Raw genomic sequence first — 16,629 nt, 5'->3', positions numbered from 1 at the left:
TGGGGGCGGATAAGGCTGGTTTAATAATCAGCTTCCAAGTTTGAATCCTTGTCAGAGAACAGGTACCCTAACCCAAATCCTCACCGCAGTGTACTTCATAGAAGAGGGGCTATCACCGAGATACGAGTTGTGTTGAAGGTACGAATGTAAGACCTGTCGCAAGATCAAAACATGACATATTCATTATCGAAAGCGCAAGCCTGCATTGCCAGAGATAGAGAAAAAAAGCATATAACTCATATTGGTATCTATCATGCCGTCTAAGAGGGGGTAAAATCCTCAATAGAGGAAGTAAAAGGTCATCATAAAATCATCCCGCTTTGCGCCCAAAATCCCATGTGTAGCTTGTAGTCGTTTAAACATCCAGTCAAATATTAATACCAGACTCCGAAAGTTTAAGTGTGTGTAATCAGTCAACTAGATGAATCAGTAGTCATCTACCGACCGCCATAGTCGCTAGCATAACCGATTGATTCGCCGAAATTCTGCTGCAAGCCACCTTCACCGAATCCCGTTCCCGGACCGCTGACGTAGCCCGTGTCGTCACCGTCATCATAATCCGAGGCATCGAAGCTGGAGCGGCCGCTGAGTTCTTCGTCCACGTTACCCATTTCGTTCGGCGCCCAATTCATCTGCGCCAATGCTGGGTACTGTGCCAACAAAGCGGCAGGCAAGCCGTAACCTGTATCCATCCCGGGATAACCAACGTTGGGATCCATGACTTGCGGCTGGGCCATGTTTTGCGCCATGCTTTGCATCCGCTGTTCTTGCCAAATCCGTTGTCTCTCCATCATTTCTTCGTCTAGTAAAGGCTTTATACATATTCGGCCCGCCTCGGATCGGAAATGACGGCCAAGCGCATCTGCTCTAGCAAATCGCCTACCGCAACCCCATTGACCGCCCGCCTTTAGGTCTCCTTTACAGACGAATTTCTTTTCGCCAGAATGGAGGCCTTCGTGACGTTTTCGGTCGTGCTGCCTGGCGAAAGCTTTCCCGCAAACCGTACATACGAATGGTCTCTCATCGGTATGTGTACGCAGATGAGAACGAAGATTATACGCCCGAGTAAATCGCTTCGGACAGAGAGTACATTGGAATGTGGCAGGATGCTTCTGGACTCGCTTCGTGCTTCCGTTGTCCTGGGCAGCTTGATATTCAGGATCTGCAAGGCGGAGTGCTATCACATTGTTGGGGACAGCCGACATTGATTGGCGCCTTCTGGATACGGCGTTGGCGCTACCAGATCTATCGCCGGGTGAAAGTGATCGGGCCGATGACTCGGAACCAGAGCGGTTGCGGCTAGCCAAGTCAGCGCCAAGGTGTGGTGACAGACTACCAGGAGTATTAGGTCGCGAGAGAACTGCCCCACCACTATTGTAGGGATCCGTGACAGCTCGTGGACGCGATCGCGGTCGACCTAGATATTATCAGTGACGCAAGCCTATGACGGCACCAGCGTAACTTACCTCGATCGGGTGGTGTTAAGGACTGGGCATCCATGGGTGGCTTCGGAGGTTCAAAGCTGTTCTGTCTCGAATTGGGAGCAAAGTCAATGTTAATTGACGGCGGAGCCATTGGCTGAGTTATCGTAGGGTCTATGACTCCGTCTGAAGATAGAGAGGGGAATTCCTCCGAACCTTGGACGGGATAACCCATAGTTGGAGGATTTGGGTACCCGGCATTCAGCATCATGCCTTGCTGAGTGGCATCGGGCATTTGTTGAGGGAGTATTCGAGGGGAGATAGCTGGGCTATGGGACGGGCTCCGGCTGTTCTGGTTGGAACCTGTTATACTAAAGTTGCCCAACCCCATGACGGGGTCATAAAAGCCATCTTGAGGTCTTTGCATGGGAGAGTGGCCGTGCTCCGGGTGCTCGAAGCTGTCGTTACCTGTCAAATGCGGAGATGGCGCAGCCGAAGATGCATCTGAATATTCAGAGGGCGTCCTTCGATGTCCTTGGAACTGGGGCTGGCTCCAATCCAGCTGCCCTGGCATGAGAGCCGCCTCGGGACCTAGCGACGCATGTCTCGAGTGGCCTGGCGACGAGAACTGGTGTTGGTTGAAAGCGGGGGACTGGTGCGCTGAACCGGGTTCCGGCTTCAGGAGGTGGGGCGGAGTAGGAGAGTGATGCGTTTGTGGGGACGTCATGTTGGTCAGATCGTTTGGGTCGAGAGATTGCGCATTGGTTTGGGAGAGGTCGCCAAACAATGGACTTGGGTTGAATTGGTCGCCCTGAGAAGTAGAGGGGTATAGGGAGAAGTCGCTGTTGCTGAAATCGCCAGCCAGGAGGTTCTGCGAAAATGCGGCTTGAGATTGCGACGTCAAGGATTGAGAGTAGTCTTGGTTAAGGTCGAAAGATGCCGGGTCCGGAAATGGCTGCGGCTGTGATGTATTCAAATATTGGTTACCAGCACTATTACTATCGTAATTGTTGAAGTCGGAGGTGTTGAACTGGGGGCTTGCTGACGAGGGGTCGATACCAATGCCGAGGCCGATAGATGGCTCCGGGGATTGATATGGATGAGGCGAAGGAGAATGACTATTTCTTATATGAGGCTGTTGATTTCCGGCGGAAGGTGAGCGGCCACGAGCCGACCCTGCGGGTTGGACAGCTTGTTGATCCATGGCGCGTAAATTGTTTCTGTCTTTAGAAATCCCAAGTCTGGCAAGGTTGAATGCGCTTGACCCGCGAATCTGCCTGACAGCGTGGCGCAGCCAAGGTGCTACGTTTGAGGGGGGCTGTGCTTAGACGAGTCTGACCCCTTCTTCCAAATACCGTCTTCGCGCCGTACTGAACACGATAATGGGCGTGGATCTGATGCGAGACACCGTTCAAGCTTAGATACTTCCACTGATAGGATAGAAATGAAAAAAATAATGTGGGCGACGCGAATTAGTCTGACCGTATGGAGGCTTTGTTTTGTTAACTTGACTTCACTGACGTATTAACCCCGAAATACAGTGGTCTCAGCTGTTTCTGTAGGAGGTAGGCGAGGATAGGAGGGGGACAGGGTCCGGTACTTCGGATGTGTACCTGTTCCTACAGTGCTTGCTGTATGGGCTGCAAAACGCTATGTTTCGCTGCGAGATCTGCGACAGTGGGAGACCCTTGGCAATTCTTTCGAATAATCAGGCAAGCCGGAGCACCATAAGGGTCGCCGTCTTAGGTTCTGACGTGTCGCAAAGAAAAACACTGCGGTTATACGGCTTGTGAGGCGGTGTAAGTAGCCGATAATAACTACAAACTCCGTAGCCTTGAGAAGAGCAGCAATCGATTTCCGTATGACGGTGCGCCGAGGCACTTGTTCCAGTCTATTTCTAAAAATGCCCTTGTTTCGTGTCTTAAAATAATCCTGCCGAAAATTCTAGGGCCGATCCGATAGCAGGACGGACGTTTAAATGTGGAAGACGGTGCTGATCGCGGAGGTAATACGACAAACTACGGCGTGAATAAATAGATCTTTTCTTGGTGTTGCGACAATCTATCCGAGTAGCTGACCGCAAAAGGCAGGAATTGCTCCAATTCGACAGATCGTGAATCGTCTTTAAGCGAATTGATTTTCTTGGTACATTCGATTCGGCAATTCGCACTTCGAAGCCGGCGACGGGAGAAAAAGACGTTAGGGGCCCGTTGGACGTTGATTCTAAAGTGGGAGGGTTTAAGGTTAAGAGATGCGAGATGCGAGATGCGAGATGAATGGAAAGTAAATCACAAATTTCACTCGGTCGCAAAAGAGATGGTCAGTTTGGCATTCTGGGTAGGTAGGACACACAAAGTCCATCACCCCCTATCACCCCGCCCAGTCCGCCCCACCTGTTACTGCCATGCTAATAATCTGCGAACTTGGAATTCACTGATAATTCTATATATCCATGGATACACTTAAGATCATTATCCATTCTAAAAATATGCAATTACAAGACCATGCCCTACAATGTACATGATAGTGTATTAGTGTCTTGGTGGTTTATCAAGAATATGGCTTAGAAATGATTCAAAAAAGAAAGAAATTCCATGTACTGGAAGTATTCAAACTAGCCCGTTCACGAACAAAATGGATTGTCGACTTACCCAAATTCAAAAAGGCATTGCACTGCTTCTGCAACTTATTAAGCGCCCAGGTCGGCTCCCCTAACTTTAGGGCTGGCCTAATAATCCAGGGCCCAAGGGCGTACTCCGGCAAAGCAACCTTGGAACATCAGGCGAGTGGAACTGGGGACTTTCATTATCACCAGCTACTCCATAGCTTTTAACCCCTTTAGGACGAAGGGGCCTTATTGGGTTCATAGGGCTACACTCGAAACCATCTCGGGCTGCAACCCATCTGCGTTGATATATTAAACATGCCTTAGTCTGCCTCGAAATAGCTTGGAAAATGGGTGGGCAGTTAGAAAAAAGAACAGAGCATAATAAACGATCTTTAGGTGATGTCTTCGCAAGCAGGACCAACATGGTGCAAATATTAGCTCCGCCAATCGTTCTGCGACGTTGTCAATCTAATATCAGGCAACCATATTTCTCAAAGCGACCTCCCTTTTCGAGGCGGTGAACGAGGATCTCTCGTTGCTACTATGTGTTATTTCTACAGAGCAGGACGGATGTTGGGTACCGACCGGTCTTATTCGTTCTCGCTACAGGAGACGTCACCCCCCGGACGAAATCCTTTCAATATGATGGGATATTGCCGTCTTGGCAGAGCGCCCGTCCAGTGAAGCTGTCCTACTTTCTATTGCATTGTCTCGACTCTCGAGCGAAGATGAGCGAAGCCGGCGGTCCTGAGACAGCCTAGTTGACTCAACCTAAATGCATCATGCATGAGCAACTCTGTCTTGCACACCTATCAGCCCTATCACATATCCATTGGCTTGCCATTTACCATGACCGAGTATTAAGGCAGTTTCTTGCTTGTCCTTCTACCGAACGGGAGATCGTGGCTGTGACGCCACAAGCCATAAGCCGCTGTGCCGTCTTCCGCGTGGCCCTTGTTCCGGAACATTTCTGGAAGACATCCATTTGTTCATTTGGTCACCCACATCCCCTCGAATACGCAGTACGGAGTCCGAGGTCCTCACGAAACGTCATATGCTTACCGTAAATCTAATTGGCTGGCAATACGCAATTCGTACAGATACTAGTATCAAAAGTTCTGACCAAATCCTAAAATATGACGCTAATCTGTGCTACCTTCGTACCTTGAATAGAACATCACGACTTACCTATTTTCTAGACACATATGTACCATGTACACCATTCCATAAGGAACATCCTTGGCGATTTCCCCATACCGGCAAGTCAGAATGTCGACGATACGGTAGAAAAGAGTAGTTTAGACATCCCAAAATAAAGACGAGGTCCATCAGCTGAAAATCGCGTCAGTAAAGAGCGCATCATGTCAGCAGTTTACATGCCGTTTCCCCCAGATCGGCGGGAATCTGCCGTACGTTACACCAATGAAATCGTAGAATTACTAGGCCCATAAACTTGCCCATAAGCTAGCCCCTGGTAAGCCGTCTAGCTCCACGTGAAATACCGATACATCGACGCTATTCCTTTGCGATATCCCAAAAAACGACACCGAACCGATCGGTGCTGAAAAGGAAGCAGTCATCGTTGACAACTATACATCCTATGTAGATAGAACCTATGTAGGTAGAACGTCGGCTGAGTTGTTGTCGCCAATGTAATTGCGTAACATGGGAACATGAGAGCTAAAAGCCTAAGCATCATAATGACACACGTCTTCAACGGTCCGGTCAGAACCATCCCGAAATAACCGGGACGGCTAGTGACCATAATATATGATATACTATTCGTTAAGAGGGTCTAGATCAGCTCTCTCTAAATAAAGGTTATTACCAAGGTATCCATGGATGCGATCATACTTCTTTGCCGATGCTGGTTATCTTGTAGTTAAACCAAGCTTTGACACTTTGGGTTTGAGGCTACGATAAATTTAGACACTGAGAAATTGGTTGGTACTTTGCAGCGAGGTATATCTTATACCACGCCTATCTTTCTGTAACATCCAACCCCTTTTTTAATTCTTTTTATTATCACACAGGTACCTATCCACTTAACTTATTTATACTCCCCCAAAACCAGAAGCGGACTTCTACGGGTGCGAGTGGGTGCTAAGGAGTATTTTCCTCACAAGTTGCAATTTAAGGTTCACGTCAAAGTCGACGATACTGTGATCCTAGACTTATAAGTTTCATTCAGTAGGTAGATCAGGAAATAAATAGTAGAAAAATATCTTCTGTGTTCACTTGTTAGCGATTGTTCTGTTAGTACGGTATCATGCGCTATCATAAGTTTGATCGCTGGAGGCCTAACCCTTGGAATTCTAGTCCGTCTACTGATAGAAAACCTATGGACGGCTGGTATTGAGATGGATGAATTAGAATTCCTCGTTATGACTACTTTTTTTGCTACCATACCTATCCTTACGTTCGGATCATGAGAAGCTCTTCCCAATGCAATGCTTTTAACGTTCACCTTCATAACTATTTTACATAACTTGATGAAGGTAATCTTCGATGGTGAAAGGGTGCCACCAGTTGTAAGTCAGTAACTATACTGTATTCGAAGTCGAAACACAACAAGCTATTCCTTTAACTGACGGTTTACGTTAGAGGTAGGATACCTACACTTGAGCACCCACGGAAGCTTGCTTCTGATCAACCACTCGTAGATCGTAGCATTGGTGGTACAAACTATACATGACAAAAGATGTGTAGACTAATGTATGTTTCATGACTTTTGGCTTTTATATATTCTGGGTCTGGTCCAGACAATACTCACTGATCCCTGATTGACGCAGACAGCCACCCAAAGAGGTATAAGAAAGGCAACTTACAACAATATTATTCGCCAGCTTGGCCTCGCAAATTTCTACCTAGATTTTGATCCATTTATCAATAGCTTCTGCTCTCCGAGTAGCTCAACTATCATGTGCAAACTTAGCCTAGGAACTGCCTGCGACCCCGGATTAACCACTCAAAATGGGGCAGAGAAGCGACTTGACGCAGTAAGTTTCTTCAGAGTAACCTAACACTTAATCATCCTAACTGGAAAATATCTGCACAATTGGGGATACGTCAAAGAAATGAAGTATGGTCAGATATGCTATGAACTTAATAAAAGGAATGTCAGGACGTAGGGACTAAGCCCTACACTTGGTGATCTCACCTATCAACTGAGCCAAACCACCAAAAGACGGGAATCTACAAGTCAGGCAACTTACGATTTATTGCAGGTGATATGGCCAGTTCGTCACAAGGAAAAAAATATGTTTCCCTAGACAAAGCAGCAAGGAACTAAGGTTTTTTCGAGTAACGTTATATTTCGACTACTTCTTAGATACTTGCCCGTCTTTTAAGATTTCGAGTAACCTAGGCGTTTATAGATTTTAGATTCACTCGGATCTGGGATTGGTTGTTGGTTAGGTCCCCAGCCTGATAATAAATTCACGACAATACAAAATCGTTTCTTTACTAGATAAGTATAAAGTAAAATATCTTTGATAGCACAAAACCGAGAAGGTTGTCACATCTTTAAGGGGTCATTCCTCAAATACGCAGTCAGCAACGCCAACCTCAAGTCAGCCCAACGCTTGATAACTAGCACAACATTGAGAACAACAATACTAGTCATTAATTGACTTACCTATGAAAGCTTTCAATTTCCCAAAGAAAAACAATTAATACAAAATTACCTATCATACTTATTATAATGTAAGTATTGCTAACCGTTCCTTAGGTAGTTAGTCTTGAGGATCGAGATAAGTCACTCGCCGAAGAATCATCCTAACCTGTATTACTCAGATTGTCACAATACTATCATCACCCTCCTATCAGTCCAGGATATAACTGGTAAATGTAAACACCTAAGTGCGGGCATCCCGCAAAACACAAGGTGAGGCCTTTTGGATATGAGACAGCCCCCCGCATTTCCAAAGGATCATTCGCAGCGAAAGTATCCTACCTATACCTAGGAAGCTTATAGATCAGGGTTTTCGCAGCTCACTGCATGCGATAGAGGATATAGGCCTGGTGATATGTGTATTGTTGTATACTATAACTGGTGATTAGACAGGTTGACAAAGGGACTTTTAGTACGATGGGGAAGTGGACTATAAATACAAGATCCCTTTGTCAAGTAAGTAAGGGACATCGCTTGGCTAAAATTAGACGATTATCGTGAAAGCAGCAGTAATTCTCGAGGTAATAGCGGTGGCGGACTCCGAGTCTGGGGAATGCATGTGTCACTACCTAGGTAGGTATATTTGCCATCAATTAAGTAATGGGGAATCATTCCTCTGCCAACCTCGCCCGTAGGACGGGAATACACCGAATCTAGAGGATTTAAGACCGAATCTTACGATGTACAGCTGGGCTAAGATATTGGGTTGCACAAGAAGCAAATCCTACATACCCGGATTCTTGGCAGCAAAAGTGACGACGCCACCAAGGAGTAGCCCTACCCGGAAAAAAAGATAAGCATCCAAGATTCCATTCTCATCCTGATCGAAAATATCATCTCTAGATGGACTTGAAGTGTAGATACAAAGTGATTCATAAGACACCTAGAAAAGCCATGCTCATAAAAAAAGCATCTGATCATCAGTCTCGGACTTAACGAGCGCCATAGGGCTGTTATAACTAAATTCAGCTGCAATATGGAGGCTCACCATCCGATAGCCCCGACAGCTCGGGCGAACATGTTGCTCACCTACATAGGTGTACGTAAGTACCTGCCAAAGGGACGATCTCCCGGGCTCTCGGTAGGGCCATAGAATTGTTTTGATTTGACCACCGCAAACAAACACGGGAAACGGCTCCCGCAGTCGGATCCATCGGTCTCTTTAAAAGACCGTAATAAGCTCCCGTCTACTAGCATCAGCCACACCAGACTTGGAGATAACAGTAGGACCAACGAGGAGTCGAGAGGGCTTTGAGCTGAAAGACTCGGACCCGGTGGGGATCCACGAGAGACGAGCACGGCTCACCTCATCTACCTACGCAGGATCACCGAGGCGCACGTTAACGATAAGGATTGGGCGCGCTTTGTGTGACCGGATAGATATAAGACCCCGAGGCTGACCAACGTCTTAGGGCTTCGATAGTTCCTCTTGGGATGTATTAGTAAAAGACGTAGTCCGCGGTGATTTAATTGCTGTACTCAAGGAGAGAGAGTAACTTTCCATGCACACATACGATTGAGTCTTGCGTAGAGGGATTTTGGATCCTTGAGTCTCCCTTTCGTCCCAAAGCCCATATATCGCTTTCACTCTTGCATATCGAAAGCTATTACCGTTAATAAATAACGCTTCTGGGAGCGAGGTATATCTGGTGAGCCAGTTACCTGAGCACACCAAGGGCTTGAAGACTGCCAAAATGGAGAAACGACCCTATCATGAATCGGAGGGCGATCCGAGCGGAGCGTCCTACTACTCTGCTATCGTTTCCCCTATCTCTCAAAATGCAGATGATAACTCGTGGCATACCAAGACCGAATATCAAGATGACTACCGACAACGAAGGCCGACTTCTCAGGCCCTACTCGAGGAAGTACAAGAGCTTCGCCAGATGGTAGCAGAGCTATCTTCGAGACTCAACTCCGCACCGCCCAATGGTCCAAATAATATCAACCGCATTTCCAGCATCGTCGAGGAACCCGGGGAGAACACCTTAGATCCGCAGCACGAGGACTTCGACATGCGAAAATGGCTACAGATGTTTAACAAGGGTCTCGAAGAGCAAGGTCACAAGGGCCTTCGCACTGGTGTGGTGTTCAAATCTCTCAGCATATCAGGATCCGGCGAGCCAGTACGCTTTCAAGAGACAGTCACGGATATTCTAATGGCGCCCTTGAAACTCGGAAAGCTATTTTCACACGAAAGGACGAAGGAGAGGAAGATTTTGCACAGCTTCAATGGTCTAGTCAGGAGCGGGGAACTACTGCTCGTCTTGGGCCGTCCCGGTTCGGGATGCAGCACGTTACTGAAGGCTCTTTGCGGAGAGCTTCATAGCTTACACGTTCACGACAAGTCTGTTATTCACTACGACGGCATACCACAGGACAAGATGGTGAATGAGTTTAAGGGGGAGGTGACATACAACCAGGAAGTCGACAAGCATTTCCCTCATCTCACAGTTGGGCAAACGCTGGAGTTCGCTGCCGCGTGTCGCACACCGTCTACCAGAATTAACGGGATGTCCCGGAACGAGTTCTGCCAACACGTCGTACGGATTGTTATGGCCGTAAGTTTCGAAATGCCGCAATCTCGATCGGCTACTAGCCGAGTGAGATGATGTCTCAATATTAACCATTCATATAGGTGTGCGGCCTATCTCATACGTACGACACTAGAGTCGGCAACGACTTCATCCGAGGTGTCTCTGGTGGCGAAAGGAAGCGAGTTAGCATAGCTGAAATGATGCTGGCTGGGTCCTCAATATCAGCATGGGACAATAGGTGATTACAGACCTGTGTTACCTGCCTATTTCTCCCCCCTTGTTACTAACATGGTATGACAGTACGCGAGGACTTGATTCGGCTACAGCGCTCAAATTCGTCCAGAGCCTACGACTAGCATCAGACATAGGCGGCAGCGCGAATGCGGTAGCCATCTACCAAGCTAGTCAAGCCATCTACGAAGAGTTTGATCGAGTAACGGTTCTGTACGATGGAAGGCAGATATACTTCGGCCCCGCCAATGAAGCCAAAGACTTCTTTGAAAGACAGGGCTGGTACTGCCCGCCGCGCCAGACGACAGGCGACTTCCTCACCGCCGTGACCAACCCCGGGGAGCGTAAAGCCCGGCGCGGGATGGAGGACCAGGTCCCTCGAACGGCCCAAGAATTCCAGCAGTACTGGCGCAATTCCCCCGAGTTCAAGGAGTTGAACCGCGAGATCGCGCAGTACCAGCGCCAGTCGCGCATCGTCAGGAGCAACGAAGTCATCACGGACCTGCGGAGCGCGAAGAACTTCATGCAGGCCAAACACGTCCGCCCCAAGTCGCCGTACACCATCAGCCTGCCCATGCAGGTCCGGCTCACGACCAAGAGGGCATACCAGCGCATCTGGAACGACAAGTCGGCGACGGCCTCGCAGGCCATGCTGAACATCGTAGTCGCCCTCATCGTAGGATCGGTCTTCTACGGGACGGCGGATAACACGAGCACCTTCAAAGCGAGAGGATCTGTCCTGTTTCTTGCTGTTCTCATCAACGCCCTGTCTTCCATCTCCGAGATCGTCAGTCTATATTCCCAACGGCCTATTGTAGAAAAGCACGCCTCGTATGCCTTCTATCATCCAGCGACCGAAGCTATCGCGGGGATAGTGGCCGATATACCCATCAAATTCACGCTCGCGGTTGCTTTCAATATCGTCTTATATTTCCTCGCAGGACTACGTCGAGATGCCGGCCCGTTTTTCTTGTACTTCCTTATCACGTTTATGCTCACCTTCGTCATGAGCGGTATCTTCCGAACTATGGCGGCCGTCACGAGAACCGTCTCACAAGCGATGTCCCTGGCTGGTATTATGGTACTTGTCCTAGTGATATACGCCGGGTTCGCCATCGCCGTTCCTCAGATGGGCGCATGGTTTGGCTGGCTCCGCTGGCTTAACCCCGTGTTCTACGCCTTCGAGATCCTGATCGCGAACGAATTCCACCACCGGAATTTCGCCTGCAGCTCATTCATTCCTGATTACCTCCCAAGGTCCGGTAGTTCGTTTATCTGCTCTGCTGTCGGCGCCCACGCCGGAAACACAACTGTCAGCGGCGACGATTACATAGCGGATAGTTACGAGTATTCCTACGCGCACGTCTGGCGGAACTTCGGTATCTTAATCGCGTTTCTTATATTTTTCCTGTTTACGTACGTCATGGCGACGGAGCTCAACTCGTCTTCCGGCAGCACCGCGCTCGTCCTCGTTTTCAGAAGAGGACGCCGCTTCGGAGGCCAGTCTGATCAAAAACGCGAGCAGGAAGTATTGGACGTACAGTCTTCGGCGGATTCTCTTATAACAGACATGGCCGTTCCTTCAGAGCACAAGATTATGGGGATTGAACCGCAGAGAGACATATTCACGTGGAGAGATGTAGTGTACGATATCGAAATCAAGGGCAATACTCGCAGGCTACTCGACAACGTTGCAGGCTGGGCGAAGCCAGGAACGCTTACAGCCCTCATGGGTGTGTCCGGCGCAGGGAAGACGACTCTCTTGGACGTGTTGGCGCAGCGGACTACCATGGGTGTGATCACCGGGGATATGCTAGTCAACGGCAAGCCCTTAACTCGTAGTTTCCAACGCAACACCGGATACGTCCAACAACAAGGTAAGTCGGCTCACAAAAATACCTACCATCAGGGAGCACCAAGCTAACCCGCCATCTAGATCTCCACCTCGAAACCGCCACCGTCCGCGAAAGCCTCCGCTTCAGCGCCGAGCTCCGCCAACCGCGGCACATCAGCAAAGCGGAAAAATACGCCTTCGTCGAAGAAGTGATCACGATGCTCAGCATGGAGGACTTCGCCGACGCCGTCGTCGGCGTGCCGGGCGAGGGTCTCAACGTCGAGCAGCGCAAGCTCCTCAGCATCGGCGTCGAGCTCGCCGCGAAGCCGAAACTGCTGCTCTTCCTCGACGAGCCCACGTCGGGCCTCGACTCACAGAGCTCGTGGGCCATCTGCTCGTTCCTGCGCAAGCTGGCGGACTCGGGCCAGGCCGTGCTGTGCACTATCCATCAGCCCAGCGCCCTCCTGTTTCAGCAATTCGATCGCCTGCTCTTCCTAGCGAGGGGTGGTAGGACCATTTACTTCGGCGACATTGGCCCGAATTCGCGCACCATGCTCGATTACTTCGAGGTTAGGGGCGCGCGGCCTTGCGATGACCAGGAGAACCCTGCCGAGTACATGCTCGAGGTCGTGAACAAGGGCGTCAACGACCGCGGCGAAGACTGGCATGAGCTGTGGAAAGCGAGCCAGGAACGACATGCCGTTAACATGGAGATCGATCAGATCCATGCGTCGAAAGCTAACCAGATGTCGGGTGCTGGAAGAGACCATGATGATCAGGGCGAGTTCGCTGCATCCTTCCTAACTCAACTTAAGGTTGTCACATACAGAATCTTCCAGCAGTACTGGCGGATGCCCAGCTACATCGGCGCGAAATGGGGACTTGCCACTGCCGCGGGAATATTCATCGGCTTCTCCTTCTGGAAGGCAAAGAACACTCAGGCCGGAATGTCGAATGTGATGTTCGGCGTGTTTATGATAGCGACTCTATTCTCTCCTTTTGTCCAACAGGTACGTAAACGCATTTAATGGCCAAACAACCAAATCCCATATGCTAACTAGTGCTTCCTAGATCCAACCCCTATTCACAACCCAACGTTCCCTCTACGAAGTCCGCGAGCGCCCCTCCAAAGCGTACTCCTGGCAATCCTTCCTAATAGCCAACACCATCGTCGAGCTACCCTACCAAGTCCTCGCCGGCATCATCGTCTTCGCCGCCGTATACTACCCGATCACGGGGATCCAGTCCTCGGACCGGCAAGGCCTGGTCCTGCTCTTCATAATCCAATTCTTCCTCTACAGCAGCACATTCTCGCACATGACCGTCGCCGCTTTGCCCAACGCCGAGACGGCCGGCGCCCTCGTCACTCTCTTGGTATTAATGAGCCTCATCTTCTGCGGCGTCTTCCAGACCCCGGACGCGCTGCCCGGCTTCTGGATCTTCATGTACCGCCTCTCGCCCTTCACGTACTGGATCGGCGGCATCGTCGGCACGCAGCTGCACGATCGGCCGGTAGACTGCTCGCCGGCCGAGACCTCGGTCTTCGACCCGCCGGCCGGCATGTCCTGCCAGTCGTACATGGCGCCCTTCCTCGAGAACGCGCTCGGCTCCCTGCAAAACAAGGACGCTATGACGGCGTGCCGGTACTGCAGCCTCTCGAACGCGGACCAGTTCCTCGCGCCGAGCGGCATCTCCTGGGACGACCGGTGGAGGGATTTCGGGCTCGTCTGGGTTTACATCGTGTTTAATGTTTTTGTGACCGTCGTCACGTACTATCTCTTCCGCGTGGCCCGGTGGGGGAGGAAGTAGGAGGTTAGGTTAGGTTAGGTGCATAGGTACATAAGCGCAAACACATCCATAGCATGGCATTCACGATTTAGGAGGAGTTATTTGGAATTACATTTTTACTTGTTTATTATCTACCTAATTTGAAAAAAGTTATAGAGGCTGGCTCGGTTTAATACAGGTAGATCGGGTACCCAGATAGATCAACGGAATGAGAAACGCTCGATAGCGGTATGTTTAATGAAAATTTTGAATCGCGTATGCTTCCCAGGTACTAACTAATTCGTGTTTGTGTCTAATGTAGATATCGCAAAAGTAATCAAGCGCTCATGAGACAAGGATACGACGGAGTTTGTTGATTTAGGTACTTTAGGTACAGGCTGCTGTACAAAGTCACACCGTTGAGGCTGGGTTCCATCCAATGTTCTAGATGTCCGGTTTGTAGAGATAAGGAGCATAAGCAAGAGACAAACATGTGGACAATTATTTCCGCCAAGCTGATCCTCAACACACTGGCACCATGCTTATCTCATCTACGTTCGGTGATTTTATGGATAACGTCAGAGTGTGGAATCGCTAGATGCACCACGCGTACCTACGACCACCGGCCCGGTAAGAGTAACAGTTCTGTTGGGGCGGACAACGTCCTTGTGTACACCACCACAAGATCAGCACGGAGTGTAACATGTAATGAAGAGAGAAAAGTAGAGATCCTGTTAATCTAAAGAGTTGAGTCCCGGACCGGAGAAACACCATTGTAAGCTTCTTGCTCCGGCCCCTTCTATATGGGTATTCTGATGTCTTATCATCGCCCAAACGCAATCTGGGGCTGGTTCCCGCATGTAATAACCGAACGCCATCCCATCCCAACCTAGCTCTACATGGCTAATCAGCCCATGATAATGCAAATGCGATGCAAGCTCAACCATTTCTACGCCCCTTTTTGTGCCATTGTCCGTGTTGAATTCAACGAAGTTACGAAATTCTGCAGGACCTCTCCCCCACAGATTTACATAACTTCTTCCCGCTCATAGCCCATTGCTTTTAGGGCAGGTCTAGGCGGACCCTTGCCATCCTTATACTGGCTGACGAAGGGGTTGGGGTCTTCATTCTGGTTCAGGTTGCTGAGAGTGTGGTTGACGCCTCTGTGACAAGCTTCGTCGGCTCGGATGTAGTAGATGAGGTCTTTCATCGAGCGCTTTCCCTCGGGCATATGCCAGTATTGGACCGCAATGTCGGGGATTGTGAAATTCGGGTCCGTCCACTTTGGTAGATATCCTTCTTCTATCTGTTTGATACACATGGTATACGTGTGGACCGCTTCTTCTTCTAGGTAACCAACTGAGCAAGAATTAGTATTCTTAATAGGTATCGAGAATGATCTAGATGTTTTGCTTACCGAACCGATGTGTGATCTTGGGCGATATCAGATACGTCAGGAAGAGACCGTTGAAGTAGACGCCCTGAGCACCGATAAGCAGCATCTTCATGAACCAGCCTAGTATCGATGTAAGTAGATGAACTTCAGTATATATCCATTGGATGATTGCCCACCTGGCTCGCACATCTTCATAAATGTTAGAAGATGCATGCGTTCGTTGTAGCTTTCTTCGAGTAGGGTCTCGATCCAGCCATTATCTCTCTTGAGTCGTCGAATACTGTGTAGATGTCGCAACATTCCAGCAACCATGCCTGGAACTCCGGCAATGGACTCGAGAAAGAGGAATCGCAACAGCCATTGACTTTCTGTCAAAGGCTGAATCGTGTCGACGGCAGTGGTGGGGTTTGCCTTGTCAACTTTCTGGTTCTTCTTCATGCCGGTGAAGAAATCCATTCCCCATCTGCATGAACGCATGAATTTCCAAGCAGCCCAGTCGCCCCATGTCTTCGCCGGACGATGGGAAGGGACGACACTAAGCATTTCCTATATTAAGTAGACCAGTTAGTGAATTTTCCCACATGCTTTCCCTTGGGAGAACGGGTTTATAGTGGTAGATATCAGGTCAATGCCGAGAAACCAACTATTCACAACCTACAAGACAACAATGGAAAGCTATTAGTACTAACCTCTTCGGTGTAGCCATGATGCGGCCATGCTGGCGGCGTTTGACGGATGTGTTCCGTCTCCTTGATCGGAAAGAAATCTCTGAAGTGGTTTGTAGGGGTCGTAGAGAAGGCTCGTGAACTAGAGGCAACAATGCCGATACGGATTCCAGCTGGATATCCAAGTGCAGAGGTTCGAAGCAAAGGAGCCACAGCTCTAGAGAGCCTGGCAGCTTGTTTCGATGTGCAAAGGTTGGGTTGGACCTTGACGGATAACATCGAGGGCAAGCTAGTATGAAAGTACCACGACCAGTGGAGATGTGTGAAGGGGTAAAACGAAATGAAAATTTTCAAGTGACTAGACTTGAAAAAAAAGATGAGTAGACAATTTTCTTTCTAGGGTGGCTTGAGGACAACAAAAAGAAAGGTATGACTGTTGCCTCAGGAAGAAGAAATACTTATACTTGGACTTATACTCCGTACACATACGGCCGGGA

The 16,629-nt window shown here is 49.2% G+C and overlaps 3 protein-coding genes across 3 annotated transcripts; 1 reads left to right on the top strand and 2 right to left on the bottom strand.

Annotated features, from left to right (window-relative positions):
* Positions 1 to 157: 157 nt before the first annotated feature.
* On the bottom strand, positions 158 to 3,155 carry F4807DRAFT_106927 (uncharacterized protein). Its single transcript, XM_047992711.1, has 2 exons — positions 1,467 to 3,155; positions 158 to 1,417 (listed from the first exon to the last, which is right to left on the bottom strand). Exons 1-2 carry the CDS (start codon positions 2,623 to 2,625, stop codon positions 438 to 440), a joined length of 2,139 nt encoding a protein of 712 aa, XP_047853526.1. The 5' UTR covers positions 2,626 to 3,155; the 3' UTR covers positions 158 to 437.
* A 5,699-nt stretch (positions 3,156 to 8,854) lies between these two features.
* Positions 8,855 to 14,774, top strand: F4807DRAFT_428418 (ABC-2 type transporter-domain-containing protein). The gene is made up of 5 exons (XM_047998262.1): positions 8,855 to 10,263; positions 10,341 to 10,477; positions 10,540 to 12,347; positions 12,407 to 13,314; positions 13,376 to 14,774. Exons 1-5 carry the CDS (start codon positions 9,397 to 9,399, stop codon positions 14,111 to 14,113), a joined length of 4,458 nt encoding a protein of 1,485 aa, XP_047853525.1. The 5' UTR covers positions 8,855 to 9,396; the 3' UTR covers positions 14,114 to 14,774.
* Positions 14,751 to 16,506, bottom strand: F4807DRAFT_106772 (alternative oxidase). The gene is made up of 4 exons (XM_047992709.1): positions 16,157 to 16,506; positions 15,644 to 16,013; positions 15,489 to 15,587; positions 14,751 to 15,430 (listed from the first exon to the last, which is right to left on the bottom strand). The coding sequence occupies exons 1-4, from the start codon at positions 16,409 to 16,411 to the stop codon at positions 15,099 to 15,101; spliced, it is 1,056 nt and encodes a 351-aa protein (XP_047853524.1). The 5' UTR covers positions 16,412 to 16,506; the 3' UTR covers positions 14,751 to 15,098.
* Between the last annotated feature and the right edge of the window lie 123 nt (positions 16,507 to 16,629).

Source organism: Annulohypoxylon truncatum (genome assembly GCF_022578515.1).
Source record: "Annulohypoxylon truncatum strain CBS 140777 unplaced genomic scaffold F4807scaffold_19, whole genome shotgun sequence".
Taxonomy (NCBI): Eukaryota; Fungi; Ascomycota; class Sordariomycetes; order Xylariales; family Hypoxylaceae; genus Annulohypoxylon; species Annulohypoxylon truncatum.
Note: the sequence above shows the minus strand (reverse complement) of the source record. Positions and strands in the feature narration are given on the sequence as shown.

What these genes read in the sequence shown, in the direction of transcription:
- F4807DRAFT_106772 (XM_047992709.1), bottom strand. Translation starts at nt 16,411, where the DNA reads ATGTTATCCGTCAAGGTCCAACCCAACCTTTGCACATCGAAACAAGCT. An exon ending in ATCATGGCTACACCGAAGAG is followed by an intron (nt 16,014 to 16,156) that starts GTTAGTACTAAT and finishes TACTTAATATAG; the next exon opens with GAAATGCTTAGTGTCGTCCC. An exon ending in CAAGATCACACATCGGTTCG is followed by an intron (nt 15,431 to 15,488) that starts GTAAGCAAAACA and finishes ATTCTTGCTCAG; the next exon opens with TTGGTTACCTAGAAGAAGAA.
- F4807DRAFT_106927 (XM_047992711.1), bottom strand. Translation starts at nt 2,625, where the DNA reads ATGGATCAACAAGCTGTCCAACCCGCAGGGTCGGCTCGTGGCCGCTCA. An exon ending in CTTAACACCACCCGATCGAG is followed by an intron (nt 1,418 to 1,466) that starts GTAAGTTACGCT and finishes GATAATATCTAG; the next exon opens with GTCGACCGCGATCGCGTCCA.
- F4807DRAFT_428418 (XM_047998262.1), top strand. Translation starts at nt 9,397, where the DNA reads ATGGAGAAACGACCCTATCATGAATCGGAGGGCGATCCGAGCGGAGCG. An exon ending in ATATCAGCATGGGACAATAG is followed by an intron (nt 10,478 to 10,539) that starts GTGATTACAGAC and finishes ATGGTATGACAG; the next exon opens with TACGCGAGGACTTGATTCGG. An exon ending in CGGATACGTCCAACAACAAG is followed by an intron (nt 12,348 to 12,406) that starts GTAAGTCGGCTC and finishes CCCGCCATCTAG; the next exon opens with ATCTCCACCTCGAAACCGCC.